At 36.4% G+C, this 17,467-nt stretch overlaps 1 protein-coding gene across 10 annotated transcripts in view; it reads right to left on the bottom strand.

Annotated features, from left to right (window-relative positions):
• Syne1 (spectrin repeat containing nuclear envelope protein 1) overlaps nucleotides 1–17,467 on the bottom strand; it is a 436,344-nt gene that overhangs the window by 251,327 nt on the left and 167,550 nt on the right. For all 10 annotated transcript variants that reach the window (XM_071612898.1, XM_071612903.1, XM_071612905.1 and 7 more), the window contains 9 exons: nucleotides 17,153–17,320; nucleotides 15,378–15,548; nucleotides 14,322–14,462; nucleotides 10,166–10,326; nucleotides 8,089–8,239; nucleotides 4,966–5,193; nucleotides 4,396–4,494; nucleotides 2,165–2,352; nucleotides 1,285–1,408 (listed from right to left, as the gene is read on the bottom strand). In XM_071612898.1, coding sequence (XP_071468999.1) covers nucleotides 1,285–1,408; nucleotides 2,165–2,352; nucleotides 4,396–4,494; nucleotides 4,966–5,193; nucleotides 8,089–8,239; nucleotides 10,166–10,326; nucleotides 14,322–14,462; nucleotides 15,378–15,548; nucleotides 17,153–17,320 — 1,431 coding nt within the window. The remainder of the gene's footprint in view (nucleotides 1–1,284; nucleotides 1,409–2,164; nucleotides 2,353–4,395; nucleotides 4,495–4,965; nucleotides 5,194–8,088; nucleotides 8,240–10,165; nucleotides 10,327–14,321; nucleotides 14,463–15,377; nucleotides 15,549–17,152; nucleotides 17,321–17,467) is intronic.

The raw sequence follows: 17,467 nt of genomic DNA, 5'->3' as shown, positions 1-17,467 counted from the left end.
GCTGGAAAGGGGGAGAGAATGGGGGTACGGCCCCCTCAAAGTCAAGGAAGGATAAGAGCTGAAGATGGGCAATAGATTCAGATGCCACAGATTCCTCTGATGGAATTTTTTTTTTTCTTTTCTTTTTTGTACTGGGGATTGAACCCAGGGGCACTTAACCACTGAGCCTCATCCCAGTCCTTTTTGTTCTCTATTTAGAGACAGGGTCTTTCTGAGTTGCTCAGGGCCTCACTATGTTGCTGGCACTGGCTTTGAACTGCAATCCTCCTGCCTCAGCCTCCCGAGCTACTGGGATTACAGGCGTGCACTACCATGCCCAGCCCTCTGATGGAACTATTATTTTTTAAATTTTTAATTTGTTATATGCCCTAATGGAATTATAAGAGAATAAATTATAAAAATGAAGAGAACCCAGCTCTATCCTAAACTTGTGATAAAAGGTGATGGAGAAAATTGGGATATAAATCTATAATACAATCAATCTCTGTTAAGCAGCAATTTGCCTATTGAATTTTGGGCATAGACAAATATCACTTCAAGTAATTTATTTATCTACAAAAATCAGTAATGTTGACTGGCTTCATTAGTGCCATGTGATTTTTTTTTTTAAGTTTCAAAAGTTGTCTTCAAAGTTGTGATAAGCTATTATTCTTTGTCTTTCTACCTATTATCCATGTTTGATATCACTGATATTATTTATCTTGCTTGAAAATAATCATGGCTGTTGATTTCTTTCAGCATTATTTCTCTCTTTATTAGTGATTTTCTATTACTGAAAATTCTTATAAATAAATATGAAAATGGAGAGATTATACCTTGTACCAGCTTTGGAGATTACTGACTGATAGTCAACCTCATTCCATATACTTCTCTGGCCATCCTTCTCACAACTCCCCTGGCACACCAGCTTTATTCCCATCCCAGACATTATATCGCAGGATTTTCTCATGCCACCATGGAACTAGGTCACCACAGAATTCCACCTGCCATTTCCTCATCTCTCAAGTCAGGGTTGTAATCTTCTTTTCAGGATACGTACCTTGATGTCACATGAGGCTCCAGGGATCACAAAACCAAAGCAAGAAGTTTGGGATAGAGATTTCTTGTCTTTGTTTTTTTATTCTTTTGTGGTGTTCAGGATGGAGCCCCAGGTCTCCTGCGTGCTAGGCAAGCCCTCTACCACTGAGCTATATCCCCAGCCCTTATCTTATTAATTTATTTTTAAATAACACAACTGTGACAAAGAGCACTTCATTTTCCTTCCTTGCATTTCCTTGAACTTGCCTGTATTAATTGAAGTTCACCCTCCACTTTGACTCTGTCTGCAGACATGCCCATTTCTGGGGAACTGGCCATGGCTTCACATCGCTCTAACCAGGTCAAAAAGGATGACAGTTCTTTCTCGAGCCTAAAGAAAGCAGAGGAAAGGAACACATTCATCCAAAATCATCATGCCAGGAGACTAAACCTTTCTGAGGTCAGAGGGCCAATGTGAACCATTATAAACAATGCAAAATAGTCTTTGTCATCCTTGCATGTGAGGGACAAAAAGCAGTATGTGTGGATTGCACCACTTAAAACTGTGTAAATAAAATGTGATATATATACACACAACGGAATATTACTCAGCCTTAAAGAAGAATGAAATTATGGCATTTACAGGTATATGGATGGAGTTGGAGAATACCATGCTCAAAGAAAAAAGCCAATCCCCAAAACCAAAGGCCAGACGTTTTCTCTGATATGAGGATGCTAATTCACAATAAGGGGGCTGGTGCTAGGGAAGAATAGAGTTACTTTGAATTGGGCAGAGGGGAGTGAGGGGAGGGGGGTGTGGGGGTGGGAAGGATGGTGGAATGAGATGGACATTATTACTCTATGTACATGTATAATTGCACGAACGGTGTGCTCTGCATCGTGTACAGCCAGAGAAATGAGAAGTTGTGCTCCATGTATGTACAATGTATCACTAATTAGAACAACAACAACAAACTGTGTAATGTGTAAACATATAGACACGTCCTCTTCACTCCTGGACCTTCACCTCCCTATGGGAGGTCCTGTAGTTTTATATCTGGGATGCTAATTCCTCATCACTTAAAGACAGTCCATAAAGCATTGCATGTTTAAGAGTGGCAGTATCTCAAGAAGACACCCTGCTCACCTCTGCCAGTTGGCCAGAAGGTCCTCCAGCGCAGTCTGTCTCTCCTTAGCCTTCCGGAGGGTCCCCTCATACCGCTGTTGCAGAGCAGCCGCTTCCTGCAGGCAGGATTCTCTGTGCACCACCTTCCGGGCACTGGCAGAGAGGGCAGTCACTGTGCTGCTCAGGGACTCCAGGGCCTGACAGAGATCCTGAGGAGAGTGCAAAGAGAATAGGGCTGTGCCCCCAATTCCCAGGAGATAGGTTCCTGGATGGTCTGCAGATGCCTGAGACCATGGAGAGAGCCAGACCCTGATGATGCTATGCTCTTTCCTATGCCTCTATACCTGTGCAAAGTTTAATTTTAAAAGTTGACACAATAAGAAATGAGCAATAACAAAATTAAACAGCTACAACAATCCACTGTAATAAAAATTATTTAAACTGAAATTATTATTTCTGGTAGCTTCCATTTAGTAGTTTTGGCTGTGGGTATCGACAGGTAACTGACATCACAGAAAGTGAAACTTTGGATGGGAGACTGCTGAACATCAGAGGCAACCGACTAAAAGTCAAGACCTGGGTTTCCTTTTTAAGACCCGTCACCATGAAACATTTTCCCTCCATCATCATAAATGGCAATGGTACTAAAAAATATCTGCTATAATTTGCAGCAAGACTTGGTGAAAATGAGGGAGTGACTTCATGGATGTCAAAGTCAAAGGTGGGAGGAGATTTTCTCTAATAAGAATGCGCTGCTATAGATTGGAATAAATTTCACATTCCCCAACAATTCAGAATGTTTGTGAAAATCATTTATTTTATGCTAAATATGTCAGTCTTTTAAATTCAATTCTTAATTTATAATCACTACATGTAACATGCTATATCATCCATAAAAAAAAACACATGGAAAGAAGCCAGGCACAGTGTGAACCAGTGTGAACAGCTACTCTGGAGGTTGAGGCAGGAGGATCACTTGAACCAAGGAGTTTGAGACCAACCTGGGCAACATAGTAAAACTCCATATATATATATATGAGTGTGTGTGTGTGCGTGTGTGTGTGTGTATTTCAGATATTTGTTTTTGTAGACAAGTATGTTTACTTAAAAAGATACCCTACACACAGAGAGAAAGAGTTATGGCTGAATGTTAGGATTCAATGGTGATAATAATAAGACACCTCAGAATGGGACAGATAGTGTGCTGTGCTATGAACACTATAGGTATTAACTTATTTAATCTTCCTAAAAACCCTAAGAGGATGTCCTTTCATTATCTCTCATTTTACAGAATAGAAAACCAACTTGCTTTAGGAAATCTAAGTATTAGAAAAAAATAGAATGCCATCCTCTCCAGCACTCTGTTATCAATTTAGTTGTGTACTGGAGTAATTTCATTAAATTGGATTTTCTTTTCGTCATTTTTAAGTATTTTTAAAAATTGGGTAAGTATTATAAATGCATTCTCATTACATCAAACAATATAAATCCCACTCCCCTTTCCAGATGTGCCTTGTCAATCATTTGCTTTCTGTCATTGCAGCTCCTTGTCCATATTTATATATATATATGATCACATGCATATGAAGTAGGGATGATATTTGTATTTTGTTTATTCTTAACCTGCTTCATTTTATCATTTCTTTGAACATGTATCTTCCTCTTTGCTCCTTACCCCTAATCCTTCCAATGCCATATGTTTGTAGCCTTGCCAAAGATTTGACAATGATCACCGCAAAGACCAGATTTTAAAAGCCAGTTGTTGGAAACAGGTCACTGAGGACATATGTATAACACCTGAATATAACAGGTTGAAATATGAAATCTGTGGTGCACATGAAAATCATTTATTTTATGCTAAATATGTCAGTCTTTTAAATTCAATTCTTAATTTATAATCACTACATGTAACATGCTATATCATCTTTTTGCACACTTGATTTTCTATAATGCTGGCAAGAAGTAAAGGTTTTATTAAAACTATTATCTGAAAATATTAGTAAAAGAGAAATATCTTAGTAAAAGAGAAATATCTCTTAATTGAATATTCATTTTATATATATTTTAGTGAAAATTTACTGGCATACTTACATTTCTTGTGTTATATGAAGTGGATACATTTAATATCTTATTCCTTAACATAATTTTTCCATTTTTAACTCTCCTAAAAATATTTACTGTTTTCTTTTTAAGCTGGAGTTATCAAATTTGAGAGTGGATAAATCAGCAGAATTGTGCATGCATGCTCTTACCATATGTTCTTGGAGAACTCTGTATGTTTCTGTAGCCGAAGAACATATTTTAATTGGATCATTAAGTTTGTCTTCAAATTCAGACACAGACTGCTGGATCTGAAAAAAAAAAAAAGGTGAAATATAATAATGTTGGGAAAAATACACATTGAGAAAGCAGTTGAGAAAGAAAGTTACTGAGACAGTATCGTACCTACCATCTATGGATAACTTCCAATATGATAACAAATGAATTTTTAAAAATCTAAAGTCAATGTGTCCTATTATTTGAAAGGAAACTAATTAAGCCTTAATGATGATCTGAACATAATGTATAGTGACATTTACAGGCTCATTGTACCTATATAAATATCTGTGTGTGTATGTTTGTGTAGACATATATGTTTACTTAAAAACATACCTTATAAACAATTGTGAATTTAGTTCATAACTGACAACTTGACAATCCTGACAACTTGGTAGACAATTGGAAAGTTGTTTTTTCTTCATTACACTATTTAAGGAGTTTTTGCTTCATTTTTCTATAAACGCAATGCAAAATGTGTAACTTTAGCCTGCATGTATTCTTACCTTTTGAAGATCGTCTTCAAACTTTTGCTGCTGAGACAAATGCCCCAGGACTGTTCCTTCAAGGCACTGAGCATGCTCTCGGAGCTCTTCCCAGTATCTTCTTATCTGTGTCAACTTGGCTTTGATTCGAGCAGATTCCCCAGTGGTAATAAACTGAGCAAAAGACTGAGCTTCTTCTTCTAACCCTGTAATGCTGCTGATCTGACTCTCAATCTCCTGGATTGTCACCTAATATTTAAAAAAAGAAAATGACAATGCAACTGAGTAAACTTGCCTTCCTGAGACGATAAAATTACCTACAAGGAAAAATAGAAAATTTCCTTAAGCGACATCTAAACATGCTTGGAGGGGGTGGTTGGAGAGGTGAACCAGCACCTTGCTTCCTGACTATTTGAGGAGGACGCGCACACAGACAGTGTCTGCAGCACACACCACTCTGTGGTGGCTGTGTTCACTGGAGAGGGAATAAAGAGAAATGCTGCTCCTGCTTGCAGTGAGATTAGCAAGAGGATATCGCTGCACCTTTTACACTATCTCCAAACACACAGAGACTTATCTGCTTACTCACTGATCAAGCACTTAAATCAATTGATTTGGGGAAACCATGTGTTCTAGGAATTCATAGGAACACTAATATTGGCATTCGATTACTTTTTCTAAAATGTTGTTGAGTATTTCATGATTTACTAACACCAAGTTTTTCTGATTGCACTCCTACTTGGAGCTAGTCTTTCCTAATCTATCCCCTGTGTTGCATGCCCGTGTTTTCCAAATATAGAATGAATTAGGACACTTGACTCCCATCCTCAGGGATCAGACATGCTAAGAAGGACCCAAGATTTGTGATCAGTTCCCATGGGCTGCTGTTGCTGCTGCTATGAGAACCACCACTTTCTTCAAAAGCTATGCACTCTTTTCAGGAAAAACTGCATACTATCATTTTAATTTGAAGCAGAAAGGATATTTTACATATAACCCAATGCATAGAATGTACCAATGGCTACTAAAAATGTGCATGCATATGTGTATGGACCCAGGGGAAGGTGTCTCTCATAAACATTGGGCTTATTCATGTGTGAAACAATGAAATTTCTTTCTCTGAGGAAAAGGGCCACACTTGTCCAATAAACATAATGCCCAAAAACTCAAGTTTCAATTACAAATAACTTAAATGGAAAATACTGTTATGGGGGGGTGGGGAGGGGAATAAATTTGTGATTTCTAAGTGAGGCAATCAGAAATAAATTACATAGGATTGTCAGGTAGGCACCACCATTTATTCATTTTATTTTTCATATGTATGGTATATCTAATAAATATTTGAGCATTAATGCAATCTTTCTTTTTGCTGATTTCTAAGATTATCTTACAAAATTTACTCATCAATTCAACAAATAAGTGTTGAGTGTCCTCTAAGCACTAATAATTCTTCTGGGTGCTTACAACACTACTTGCTTAAGAACTAAGAAAGTTCTTAGTTATTGGACTAATCCATGTCAACAACAAAATCATAAATGGAAACCAATCACATTGTAATAAATAGAAATTCCATCCAAGAAAAGTTGGAAGATGAATCTAGCATATGTTCTTATCATTTACCAATATCAGGAGCAGCGTGGAATGATGAACACGAATCAGCTCACAACATTTATCTTCACAGCAATAAAAATGCTTAATTTTAATCTTAAGATTATTTTAAGATGAGAAAACTATAACAAGTTTTACATTTATTATTTATTTATCATTTCCTATAGTATAGCCTTCTGTTGGGAAACAGAATATGAGCCTATTAAGCCAAATTTCATAGATCTTTCCACTCTATTTTTGCTTATTTGTAGCAGATATTTTTTCCTGATATTGACATTTTAAAATATATTTTAGGTCATTTTCAAAATGCCATTTTGGACATATTAAAATGTATTTCTAGTCTGATGGTAAGAAAATCCACAAGTTACTGTTTATGTATTTAAAAATAAAATATGTAATTTTCATTTTTCCTGGAGAATAGCAAGATGATATTTGATCATTGATGTATTTCATAAGTTCTGGAATATAAATTAAAATAGCAAGGAAGGAATTATTAAAAGGATAAAAAATCTGTTAATTTTTTAAAGGGGAAATTTTGGGGACAGAACTACTTAAATGTAATATGCTCTTTTTCTAATCCACCACAGAAGACACGGCAGGCTGTGCGTGTGCCACACCATGTGTGCTTGATTGCAAAAGATGTACGATGAGCAGGGGTGATTTGTTCCACCTGTGATCTTAGCTAAGTGACATTGCACCCTCCCACCTTGCACATGGTAATAACTTGTTCTGAGCCATAGTGTGAAATGTTTCCTCACCTCGGTATTTATTTTACTATATTTAATAGAATGAAACTTCAAAGCGTTTTCCAATTCCAAAAAGAAAAAAATAAAATGAGATAAAAAGTGCCTGAATTTTAAAAATGTGTGTTGTGGAGTTACATAAAAGAAAGAACCATAAATGAGCACTGCAAGCCCACATCTTTCAGCTCATTTCTCTTAAACTGAGTGAAGTGTTTGATGATAATCTAATCACATGTTTATCTTGGAGCTTGGAGAGCTACTGTAACAGAACATCTCCATCCGCACCCAAGGTTATAAAGGAATACATTACAGCCACCAGGTCTGATTGCTTCACCTACAGAATGTAGTGTTTTGAGCTCCCCCTTGTGGTCAGTGAGGGTAAACACCATTAATACTAATTACAACAATCCAAGTAGTTCTTAAAAAGTAATTGTAGATGATGGATACACGTCATATTTTATAAGAGAATCAAGAGAGCGCTCCATTGAGGTTAATGCAAAATCAAGAAAAAGAATAATGTAACCATAAAAATATTTTAATGATATTGCACACAATATTGATTTTGAATGCATAGGTCTGACAATATTAATACACAATTCCATGTATAAAGTATTACCCAGCGTCAGTCAAGATCTCTTAGCTTGGTTGGCATTTTGTGTGAACTTAATTTTAATTGAGTCACAGAGCAATGAAAAATTTGTCTCAGGACCAAATAGGTTTTGGTGAAATAAATGTAAGAAAGAGATCTTAAAAGCTAGACATAGATTATTAATGTAACATCCGAGCAGGTCACCTTAATTTGGCTGATCTGCATGTCCATGGCAGAGGATGAAGTTTCCAAGGCATTGAGTTCTTTCTCTTTTTCAGTTATCCAGACGGACAGGTTCTCAAAATTACTGCCAAAATGATCCCACTTGTTTTTCACCATTTCCATGGTTTTAATACTAAAATTAACCAAATTAAGTAAAAAAAATGTAATATTTTAACAGAGAACAACAACACCAGGTGAAAAGATAGTGAAGACATTTGTGACTATTTCAAAGTTGGAAATATTTGAGGAGGAAAAAATGTACACTTGATCTGAGTAGTCAGGTCTCAAGTCTTCCTATCTCTTCTGAGAATGAGCTCTTAAGGAGGCATCATCGAGGCTGCTACAAACGCAATCGCATTTTGAACAAAATATTGCTGAGTACAAGGGGGTCAAATCAGGTATAATCTAATTAAATGCTGCATGTGACCAGCACTTGCCAAGACTTATTTCAATAAACTATGATCCCAGTGTACATCATTTTTTAACAGTCCTGTTTTCAAGGACACGTTCCTCTTTCCTGTAAAGGAGAGATTCCACCATAATGCTTTATACTAAAAGATCTTTAGGAGATGTGTCCTATGAATCAAGGTAGCACTTGTGGTCTGAACCCTTGCTGCCAGGCGGGAACTGCTGCCTTTATTACAGCTACGCCTTTTGATTTAAAATCTAGAATGATTTCAGCGATTCATACATGTTTTATGGTCCTAATTCTAAAAGACTTTCATAAGCTCTTTTTCATGAGCACCCTGCTTTTAGACTACATAAGTGTTATATGTAACAAGATTTCAACTATAGATTTTATTTGTATTAGCTACACCTATATAACCAAGTGAATATGGCTTTCAGATTAAAAAAAAGAGTAGGAAACTAAAAGCATATCATTGAATTTATAAGTCCTTGGGTTAAAAAAAAAAGAAAAAAGCAAATAACATCCCTGTTTACCCAAAGGCACTTGAAGACATGAATAAAAAAGCAATGGCATCATTGATTGTCAAATTAAATGGTATTGCAATCTTAAATTTATTCCCTGGGTATGCCTAATGCTCTTAGCAGTATAGAAAATATACACTATGTTATGTTGCAAGATTTTAAATAAGATTCAAATGGGAATTCTTAATAGAAGTAGTTTCTTTTCTAGTAAACTCTAAGTTTTACTATTTCTATTACTTGATGGAAGATATTTAATATAAAGTCCTCAAAATGTTTCAAGTTATATTTGTTTCAGATAAAATATTTATCATTTTTTAAAGTTTGGGCAAATGTAAAATGTCAATTTCAAGGTGTTAATATTATAAAAAAACAATTTTTACATTTAAAATCCACCTTAGAAAGATGTCCTATTTCTTAAGAATAATAGATTATGTGTCCTTAATTTGAAACTACACAGAAGTATTTAGCCATATAATTTGGGGGAATATTGGACATATCCTCATAAGTTTATCCCCTGCAAACTTTTAAAAATATGTTGTTATCTATAGCAGGATATTAATAGGTTCAACTGCTATTTGTTTCTTTTCACATAAAGTAACATTAATGTTTAAAAATAAAATAGATTTTTAAAGTTAATTTCTGAAAAAGCATGTCAGACAGTGACAATTTGAATCCCGAGGCACTGTAAGTAAGCTTATGAGCTTTGAATTGGAGACATTTGGTCTATGTGATGTGTGTTTAGGCCTAGATCTACACTACCGAAATATCTCCCCTTCCTTCTAACTGGTGACAGCAGAATAATAGAGTTTTAAAAAAGTAAAATATTGGCATTTTCTCTAGATTTTGTCTACAATGTACAAAGGCCACAGAATGGAATCAATATGGCTTTCTTGTGAACAAAATCAGTTTAAGATGTTAATGCCACATCCCTTACATATTTTTGTTTTGTTACAGATACTGGTTCCTGTGTTGAGGATACTTTCTTTTGAACTGTGAATCATATCTCAAGACATGCTGAAATACACAGACACTTTGAGATCTTAAAAGACGGTTTTAAAAACAAGACACAGGGAAGACTGCATTAAGCTTTATCTCAGAGAAGAAAGCTTAGGACTGGTGAAGCACATACTCTTCTTCAAGCGTGTCTTCTAGTTTTTTGACCTGCTCTTTGATTGATGCAGCCTGTTGCTGAAGCAATTGCTTATTCTTGGGCCCCAGTGGTATCTCTGAAGCTTCCTTAACCAGGTTCTCAGCCTGGATTGCAATACTTTCTGTCCGCTTAGAAAATTCCTAGGAGAAAGATATTAGAGCCATTAGGTCCACATTTTATACTCTTTAACCCTGTCCTCAAGGAAATTGCAATATTGTGCATAGTCTTCCCCAGAATAGAGGGGCAGCTGGCTGGCAGGATTTATACATAAATAGATTTATGTTGTTCTGAACAATAAAACTGATTTTTAAATGGTCAATTTAGACACTTCACTATTTTTTCTCTATTTTATATAAACAACCAGTTCTATCTTCACAGTTACCCAGCAGTCCTCTTAGAAAATTTTTTCTCCCTTATTTCCTCCTTTGACTTATTGTTTAGAATTCTGAGCTATATTATAGTAGTTAACTTATCCATACGTATGTTGATTTATTACAGGCCAGCTCACAAAATGATCAACAGTGATCAGTTCTTCAATCATACAGATAATAACTTGTTAATACAATTGAGGAAAATCTCAAACAACGCAGAATACCAGTGATCTTTCCTGTCCAGAAACACCAGAAAAGTTTTGTTTACTAGTTCCCTGAAAAGAGATATAATCTGATCTCAATGCTGTTAAATCTTATTTTTTTTCCAATGCATATGCAACATGACAGAAAGAAGGTGAGTTTTCAACCCTTCAAATCTGGGCTAGAATCCCAGATGTGCTAATCACTGGTTGTTTTTCCATGTAAATGCAGATGATTGTGCTTGTCTTGAAAGGGTACTCTCAGCATTCCATTAGCAAATTCATTTTTAAGTACCCTACACTCTGGCAGGTACCAATTATCATTTTTATGTCCTTCATATAAAATTGAAGAAAATGGTTTATTAATTCTATTCAGGGATTTTCAATGATTCTGAGCTATTTTAATTCAAAAGTTAATTTAATATGCATGAGGCCCTGGTAAACTTTAGATGTTTTCTGAATTTTGTCAGGTAAATAATGTGGAATACTAGATTAAAGAAGGTAAATACAGTGATAATCTTGAATGAAGAAAATCAGTGTCTCAATTCTTCTCATGTAAGAAAAACTCACAGGAGCTTTATAATTTTGATCATCAACTTACCTTCCTAAATAGGTAATGTAGAAAACCAACATAAATATTTGTAAAAAGTCAGATTTTTCACCCAGCATCTCCCAGAATGATTATAAAACGATAGTTACAACACAACAAATCCCACATTACCTACAACCATAATGCACCAATAAAAAACGTGGAAAAAAGTTACTACTAAATACTATTTAAGCTTCCTATTTAAAAGATGTATTGTCCTCACAGAAATAACAATGTCACTTCACATAAGTAGCCTGCAATTCAAGAGAATAAAATTGACTAAGCACCGCCTCCTTATGAAATAGAGCTTTATAGTGTCCTAAAATATGATTTTTGCTGATGTCATAACATTATATTCTATACTTAAAAGAACCCACCATTACCATCTGTGAACTCACAGTCATTTTAGAGTCAATTGTAAAGTCTAAAAATCTCAGCATAATCTCCGATTCCCATGAAAAGAATCAGAGGTACAAAATAGTGTCCCCCAAGCCTGAAAGAACCCAAGGAAAGTAATGTTTGAAAATGCTTATTTTGTTCTTAGAGTATTTTGTGCAAACTATGTGTAGGGAAACACAATGGAGAGAAATTCAAAGAGCAGAATGACATCTATAAGAAAAATGTGAAGCAAAAATGGAATAGCATTGTAAGGCTCATTGCCAAGTCCTAAGCAGGCAGAGGAGTGGTCGTGGGAAGCAAGGGGAGAGTATGATTTGCATCAGAGAAAGTGCAGTTGAAGCCAGGTTCTGTCCTTCACTAGCTGAGTGACCCTGAGACCTGAAAAACTCTGAATTCTCAACTCCTGACCAATAAAGCCATGCCTTGTAATGCAGATTCAATCTGACCTTGTTGTGGACACCCTCCAATACACTGGGGCCTAGAGGGCACAGCCACTCCAGGACTGTCACATAGAATACAGGTCGCAATATCAGTGCAAAGTGAGCACAGAAGGAGAGGAGAACAGTTATCCCAGATTACACACGCTCCTTTGGCAGAGGACATAAACACATAGAGAAGCCACTCGGTTTTTGAATGAAAATGTAACATAGTGCCTTAGAGTGCAGGCTTTGGATAGAGATCTTTAGGGTTTGAATCCTAATGTTCCTTAGTGATCAGGAGGTCAGGGACAACTTTGTGCCTTAGGTATCCCTATTTATACAAGAGGATTAATAATGAGGCCTGTTTGTCAGGAATGTTTTAAGAATCACCAAGTGATTAGGCCCGCATAGATGACAGACTTAATAAACATTAAATCACTCCAAAACTGTGGAAGATCACGGAGGATGAAGGAGAATTTTGATAATAAGACTAAAAATATGGCCTGTGTTTCATCTTTAGGCACTTTTCTGATCCACGGGGATGACACAAGTGGTCACAGGGCTGGATTTCCCTGGAGGGAACCACCTATGGAAATCAATCCAGTAAGCATCTTTGTGTTTATAAAAGACATCTAATATACAATTTGGATACATAAAGTAATTGAAATTTTAAAATAAATTTTAAATAATTTTCTCTTTAAATGGCTAATGAAAACTGAAGCATTGAAAGAGTCTGTGGCCTTATAAAACTTCACACTCCTTAATAAATTAATAATAGGAGAAATGACATAAAATTAGCAGTATGAGACAGAGAAGCTTTTCCTAAGAAAACAGAAGCACAGGGGTTTCCTTGCTAAAGGTTGGGAAAGTATGGCCGCCAGGTCTTTCCCTGATACACTGGCTAATCCATGGTTTCATTAATTCAGCCTTTCCCTCTCTTATCCTTTCTCCTCCTCTCTTTCTCTTCCTTCTTTCCAAAGACATAGAAAAATATTTATTTTGGAAAGGAACTGCACACTCAACTGCACCTCACACTATCACAAGAGGATAAACAAGAAAACACACTTTTGGGGGAAACAATATAAACAAGAAACACACTTTTGGGGGAAATGGCAGCCACCTTAAATGAGAAGCCTTAATCCTATCTTTCTATAAACCTCAACTTGGCATAGTAGCAACCAAAAAAGCCCGAACGACTCCTCTAAATGCTTCATGCGAATGTATTGGCCTGCTCTAAATACCCAAGGTATTTGTGCTTCTATGTTAAAAACACTAAGTACACTCCTAACTGCTCTCTTTGATACCCAGCTGGAATATCAAACTCACTGTGCCCAAAATTGAGTTGGATCTTGCCCCACTAACACTCCTTCCAATTCCCCTACTTGCTCTCGTTATCTGGTCAGGCCCCAAACCTGGTGCTTCATATTCTTTTCCTCTGCTCTATCGAGATACTTTCTCTACATTGGTGTCAACTTCACCTTATCTTGTGTACCTGATCCCATGCATTCACTGCCCCTACCACCTTAATTCCCATTCTAACTCCCATGTGCCCATATGTAGTAACTTTCTAACTGAATCCCAGTCTTTCACCCTTTCAATCAGTTTTCTTTATCTACTTAGAAACTCATCTCCCTAAAGCACAGCTCTGGTTGTGTGACTTTTTCTCAAAAATCTTCAAAGGCTCCAGCTCCATGTTTCCTAGAGAAAAAAGTTATAGCTCTTCTAGGACTATATGATATTGCCCAGTTTTGCTATGCAAATTCTCATTGCTTTATCTACTTCACCATACAGGATCCTGGTGTCCAGCACTCTGACACCCCATGCAGTTTCCCTTCCTAGGAATTTCTCTCTGTTCTAAGCTCCAAGCTCAGCTTTCCTAAGGTCCCCTGCCCTTTGCATTTCAGATTCAAATATCATTGCCTCAATAATTTTAAAAATATACATATCTGTTAGTGAATTAACCATTTCTCAATTTCTTGAAAAACTTCACCTAGATCTTAATGTTTAAATCCTACTTACATTTTAATTTCCCAATATGTCAAAGAGTAAATAACAACTACTGGTTAAATAATAATAAATAATAGAAATAATGGAGGACAAATAGTATGTTCATTGTAATAATGAGCACCAAGGAACCATGTGGTACTATTGATATACCTTTGTCTGTTCCAGTTCTGAAGATAAGCTTTCCAAACTGCTAAAACTCAGGAAGCGTTCATGGCTGGAACCAGTTTGAAAAAGGTATCTGACCACTGTCTCTTTGTTTGTCTCAAATCGCTCCCATTTCCTTAAGGTGACCTTAAATTCGAACAAAAAAATACATACATATATTACCAAAGTGTTTGGAAAAATATTGCTATATTTTCATTCATTCTCTAAACTGTCAACTTCCAGTGAATTTTCAGTTTAAATTTCACATAATCTCACTGAGTAAAGATGATTCCAAACCCAGTGTGGTGGTACACCTGTAATCCCAGCTACTTGAGAGGAGAAGGCAAGTTCCAGGCCAGTCTGGGCAACTTAGCAAGGCCGTGTCTCAAAATAAAAAAATAAAAAGGATGAAGCTCAGTGGCAGAGTGCATCTGTACCACGTGCAAAAAAGAGGATCCTAGTGTTTTCTGTAAGATTTTTTTTTTCTGGGCCTCATGGTCTTTATCGAAACAGGGCACACAGACTAGATGGTTTCTGAGTCTCCCATCAGTTGTAACATCCTACCCATTAGCAGAAAGGAAGGATGGAGGGGGGTGAGGTGGGGAGGAAGAGGAGTGAGCAGGTGACAACCTCAAACTGTTTTTAAGGGAACCTGTCTACATCTCTATAAAGCATAGAGGTGCTTAAAGGAGTAGCTGCTGGACTGCCTGAAGAGTGAAACATATAATCAGATGTTGGATTCAGGCAGGTGTGGATCAAATCCTGGCTCATCATTGATCACTGCTGTGTGACATGGGGCCAAGTCCCCAAAGTCTTCTTAGGAAACTGCCATATTTTCATTCACTGCTGTATCGACAAACTCTTCCACACTGGCAAAGTGTGCTGACTTCAGGCCTCATAAGGCTGATCTGCTGATGCAAAGAGGCAGTTCATGTGAAGAATTTAACAGATGTTGGAGGATCAGAGGCAGAAGCAAAGGTTTGCTCCTGCTGATAGGAGACATAATTGGACGTCAACACAACTTAGGTCTCTACCAAAATGGCCCCAAGTGACCGGCCCTACCTGGATGCGGCGTTCCTGCCTCTCCCTGCCCTGCTCCACACTGGCCAGGGTGCTCTCTAGCTTCTGAAGCTCCTCCCGGCCAGGGCCAGCCAGCCCGCCTTCTGTCTGCTGCGTCTGCGCCATCTGCTGCTGTAGGTCCCTCTTCTTGGCTGAGATCATCTTCATCTTTTGCTGGAAGAAGTTGTTCAATAGATGGATGTAAAATTCACTCTCTCGGCAGCTAAGCTAAGCTGGGCCACAGCACCCACACTTATCAGAAGTACAGAAAAGTAGGGCCTTGTGCAGCACAGTCCTACACCGTTTTAAAGTGAAGTTTAACAGTTAAAACAGTAAGAATGGGGGCTTTGTGTTAAACTAAGGTGGGCATTTTACATAAATATTTTATGTTTTTAATGGTAAATATAGCAATAATTTGGTTTTATGTTTTAATTGTGTGAAATTTGGACAACATTTAACATTTGGGGCAATACTTCAGAAAAAAATGTGGCTAAACAGTGCATTTGTCATGACTCCTCTTAATCCTTTTCAGCTGAAAAACCTGTAGTTCCAATTCTTCTGTTATCATTGATACTGTAAAAATGCAGATATTAAGATATTTCCTTCTGGGTGTATTATAAATAGTTTATGTGCTGAGATATTTTGAGGAAAGTTGTGCTTTAAAAGAAAACTTTTCACTGACGTATAATCCTCAAACAGAATAGCACACAGATCTCAAGTGTACAGCTTGAGTATACCTGCCCACAGAAACAAGTACCTGGTTCTGGAAATAAGAGAAGAGCTTGAAAATACTAATATGTATATTATACATATATTGATATTATACATATATATCTGCAATCTTACTTTTCTCTGAATTAAAGTAAACAGAAAACCAAATAATTTTACAACATTGAAGACAATGTAAAACAAAACATTGTTTTCTAGTCTCAGGCTTTGTATAATTATTAAATAAATTTATAAAGATTAGAGGTTGCTATTTTACACATACTTTTAATCAATTCCATTTTTGTATATATGGAAATTTATCATTAAGTATTTTATTTTTATGAATAAAGTATTTATTTATATCAATCATATCTCCATTTATATTGAGTTTGACAAGTAATACATTCCATTTATGAGTATATTTTAATGTCCACTACCAGACTGTCAGGAAATAAGTTGATTGTTTATTGTCAGAGTCTGGGGGGATAGTTCAGTGGTAGAAAGGCTGCTTAGCAGGCATGAGGCCCTGGCTTCAATCTCTAGCACACACACACCCCGTACACACACAATATTTATTATCAGTATACATACTAGATTCCTTAACTTCTAGTTGTGATTCTTTATAAGTGTACATTCTCCTGAAAAGTCTGATACTTCAAAGAAATTATGTATTTAAACTAAAACGTGTTTGAAGTGGTAAAATGAAGACCTGTTTTAACATAATGAAAAGAGAATAGTGATCTCAAATCTGAAGCAATTTGTGTCTCTGTGATTTCTTCTATTATGAAAAGTACAATTTAGCCAGCTTCATGTAAATTTTTGCACCTAAATCAATTTACTCTCCACACTATTCCTTGAAATTTTTGATGTCATCAAATCATTCTTTCTAGGAATTTTCTTGGAGGATATTCTGAATTATCTAACATTTAGCAGAGAGAACAGAAAACATAAGTGCCGCATTGTTAAAGCCATTCAGCCAGGTTCCTTCCCTTCCTTCTTCTCCCCATCTCCTAGCCCAAGACATACTCTTATTTATCTCTCTGGTCTGCAGGGTTAGAGGGCATTTCTACCTGGTGATGAAGAAGTAATTGCTGTGCTTCAAACAGATTTTCAGTGTCCAAGATCTTCTCAGCTTGTTCCTGGACTTCTTGAGAGCCAGAAATTAATTCTTCAAGGGAACTTTTTACAATTTCTTTGTACTGAACACAGTCCCCAAAGTTGCTTAACATCTTTTCAACCTAGATTTTTAAAAAAAGTAGAGTAAATCTTAGGTTACTTTGTGAAATTCATGTAATACTATTTTGAAGTATGATCAACAAATTAACACAGCATATATCTACTATGTACAAAGCGATTCCTTGATAAATGTACACATTGAGAAATGA

The sequence above is a fragment of the Marmota flaviventris genome, chromosome 6 (assembly GCF_047511675.1).
Source record: "Marmota flaviventris isolate mMarFla1 chromosome 6, mMarFla1.hap1, whole genome shotgun sequence".
Lineage (NCBI taxonomy): Eukaryota > Metazoa > Chordata > Mammalia > Rodentia > Sciuridae > Marmota > Marmota flaviventris.
The sequence above is the reverse complement of the archived record's forward strand: the minus strand, read 5'-3'. Positions and strand labels throughout refer to the sequence as shown.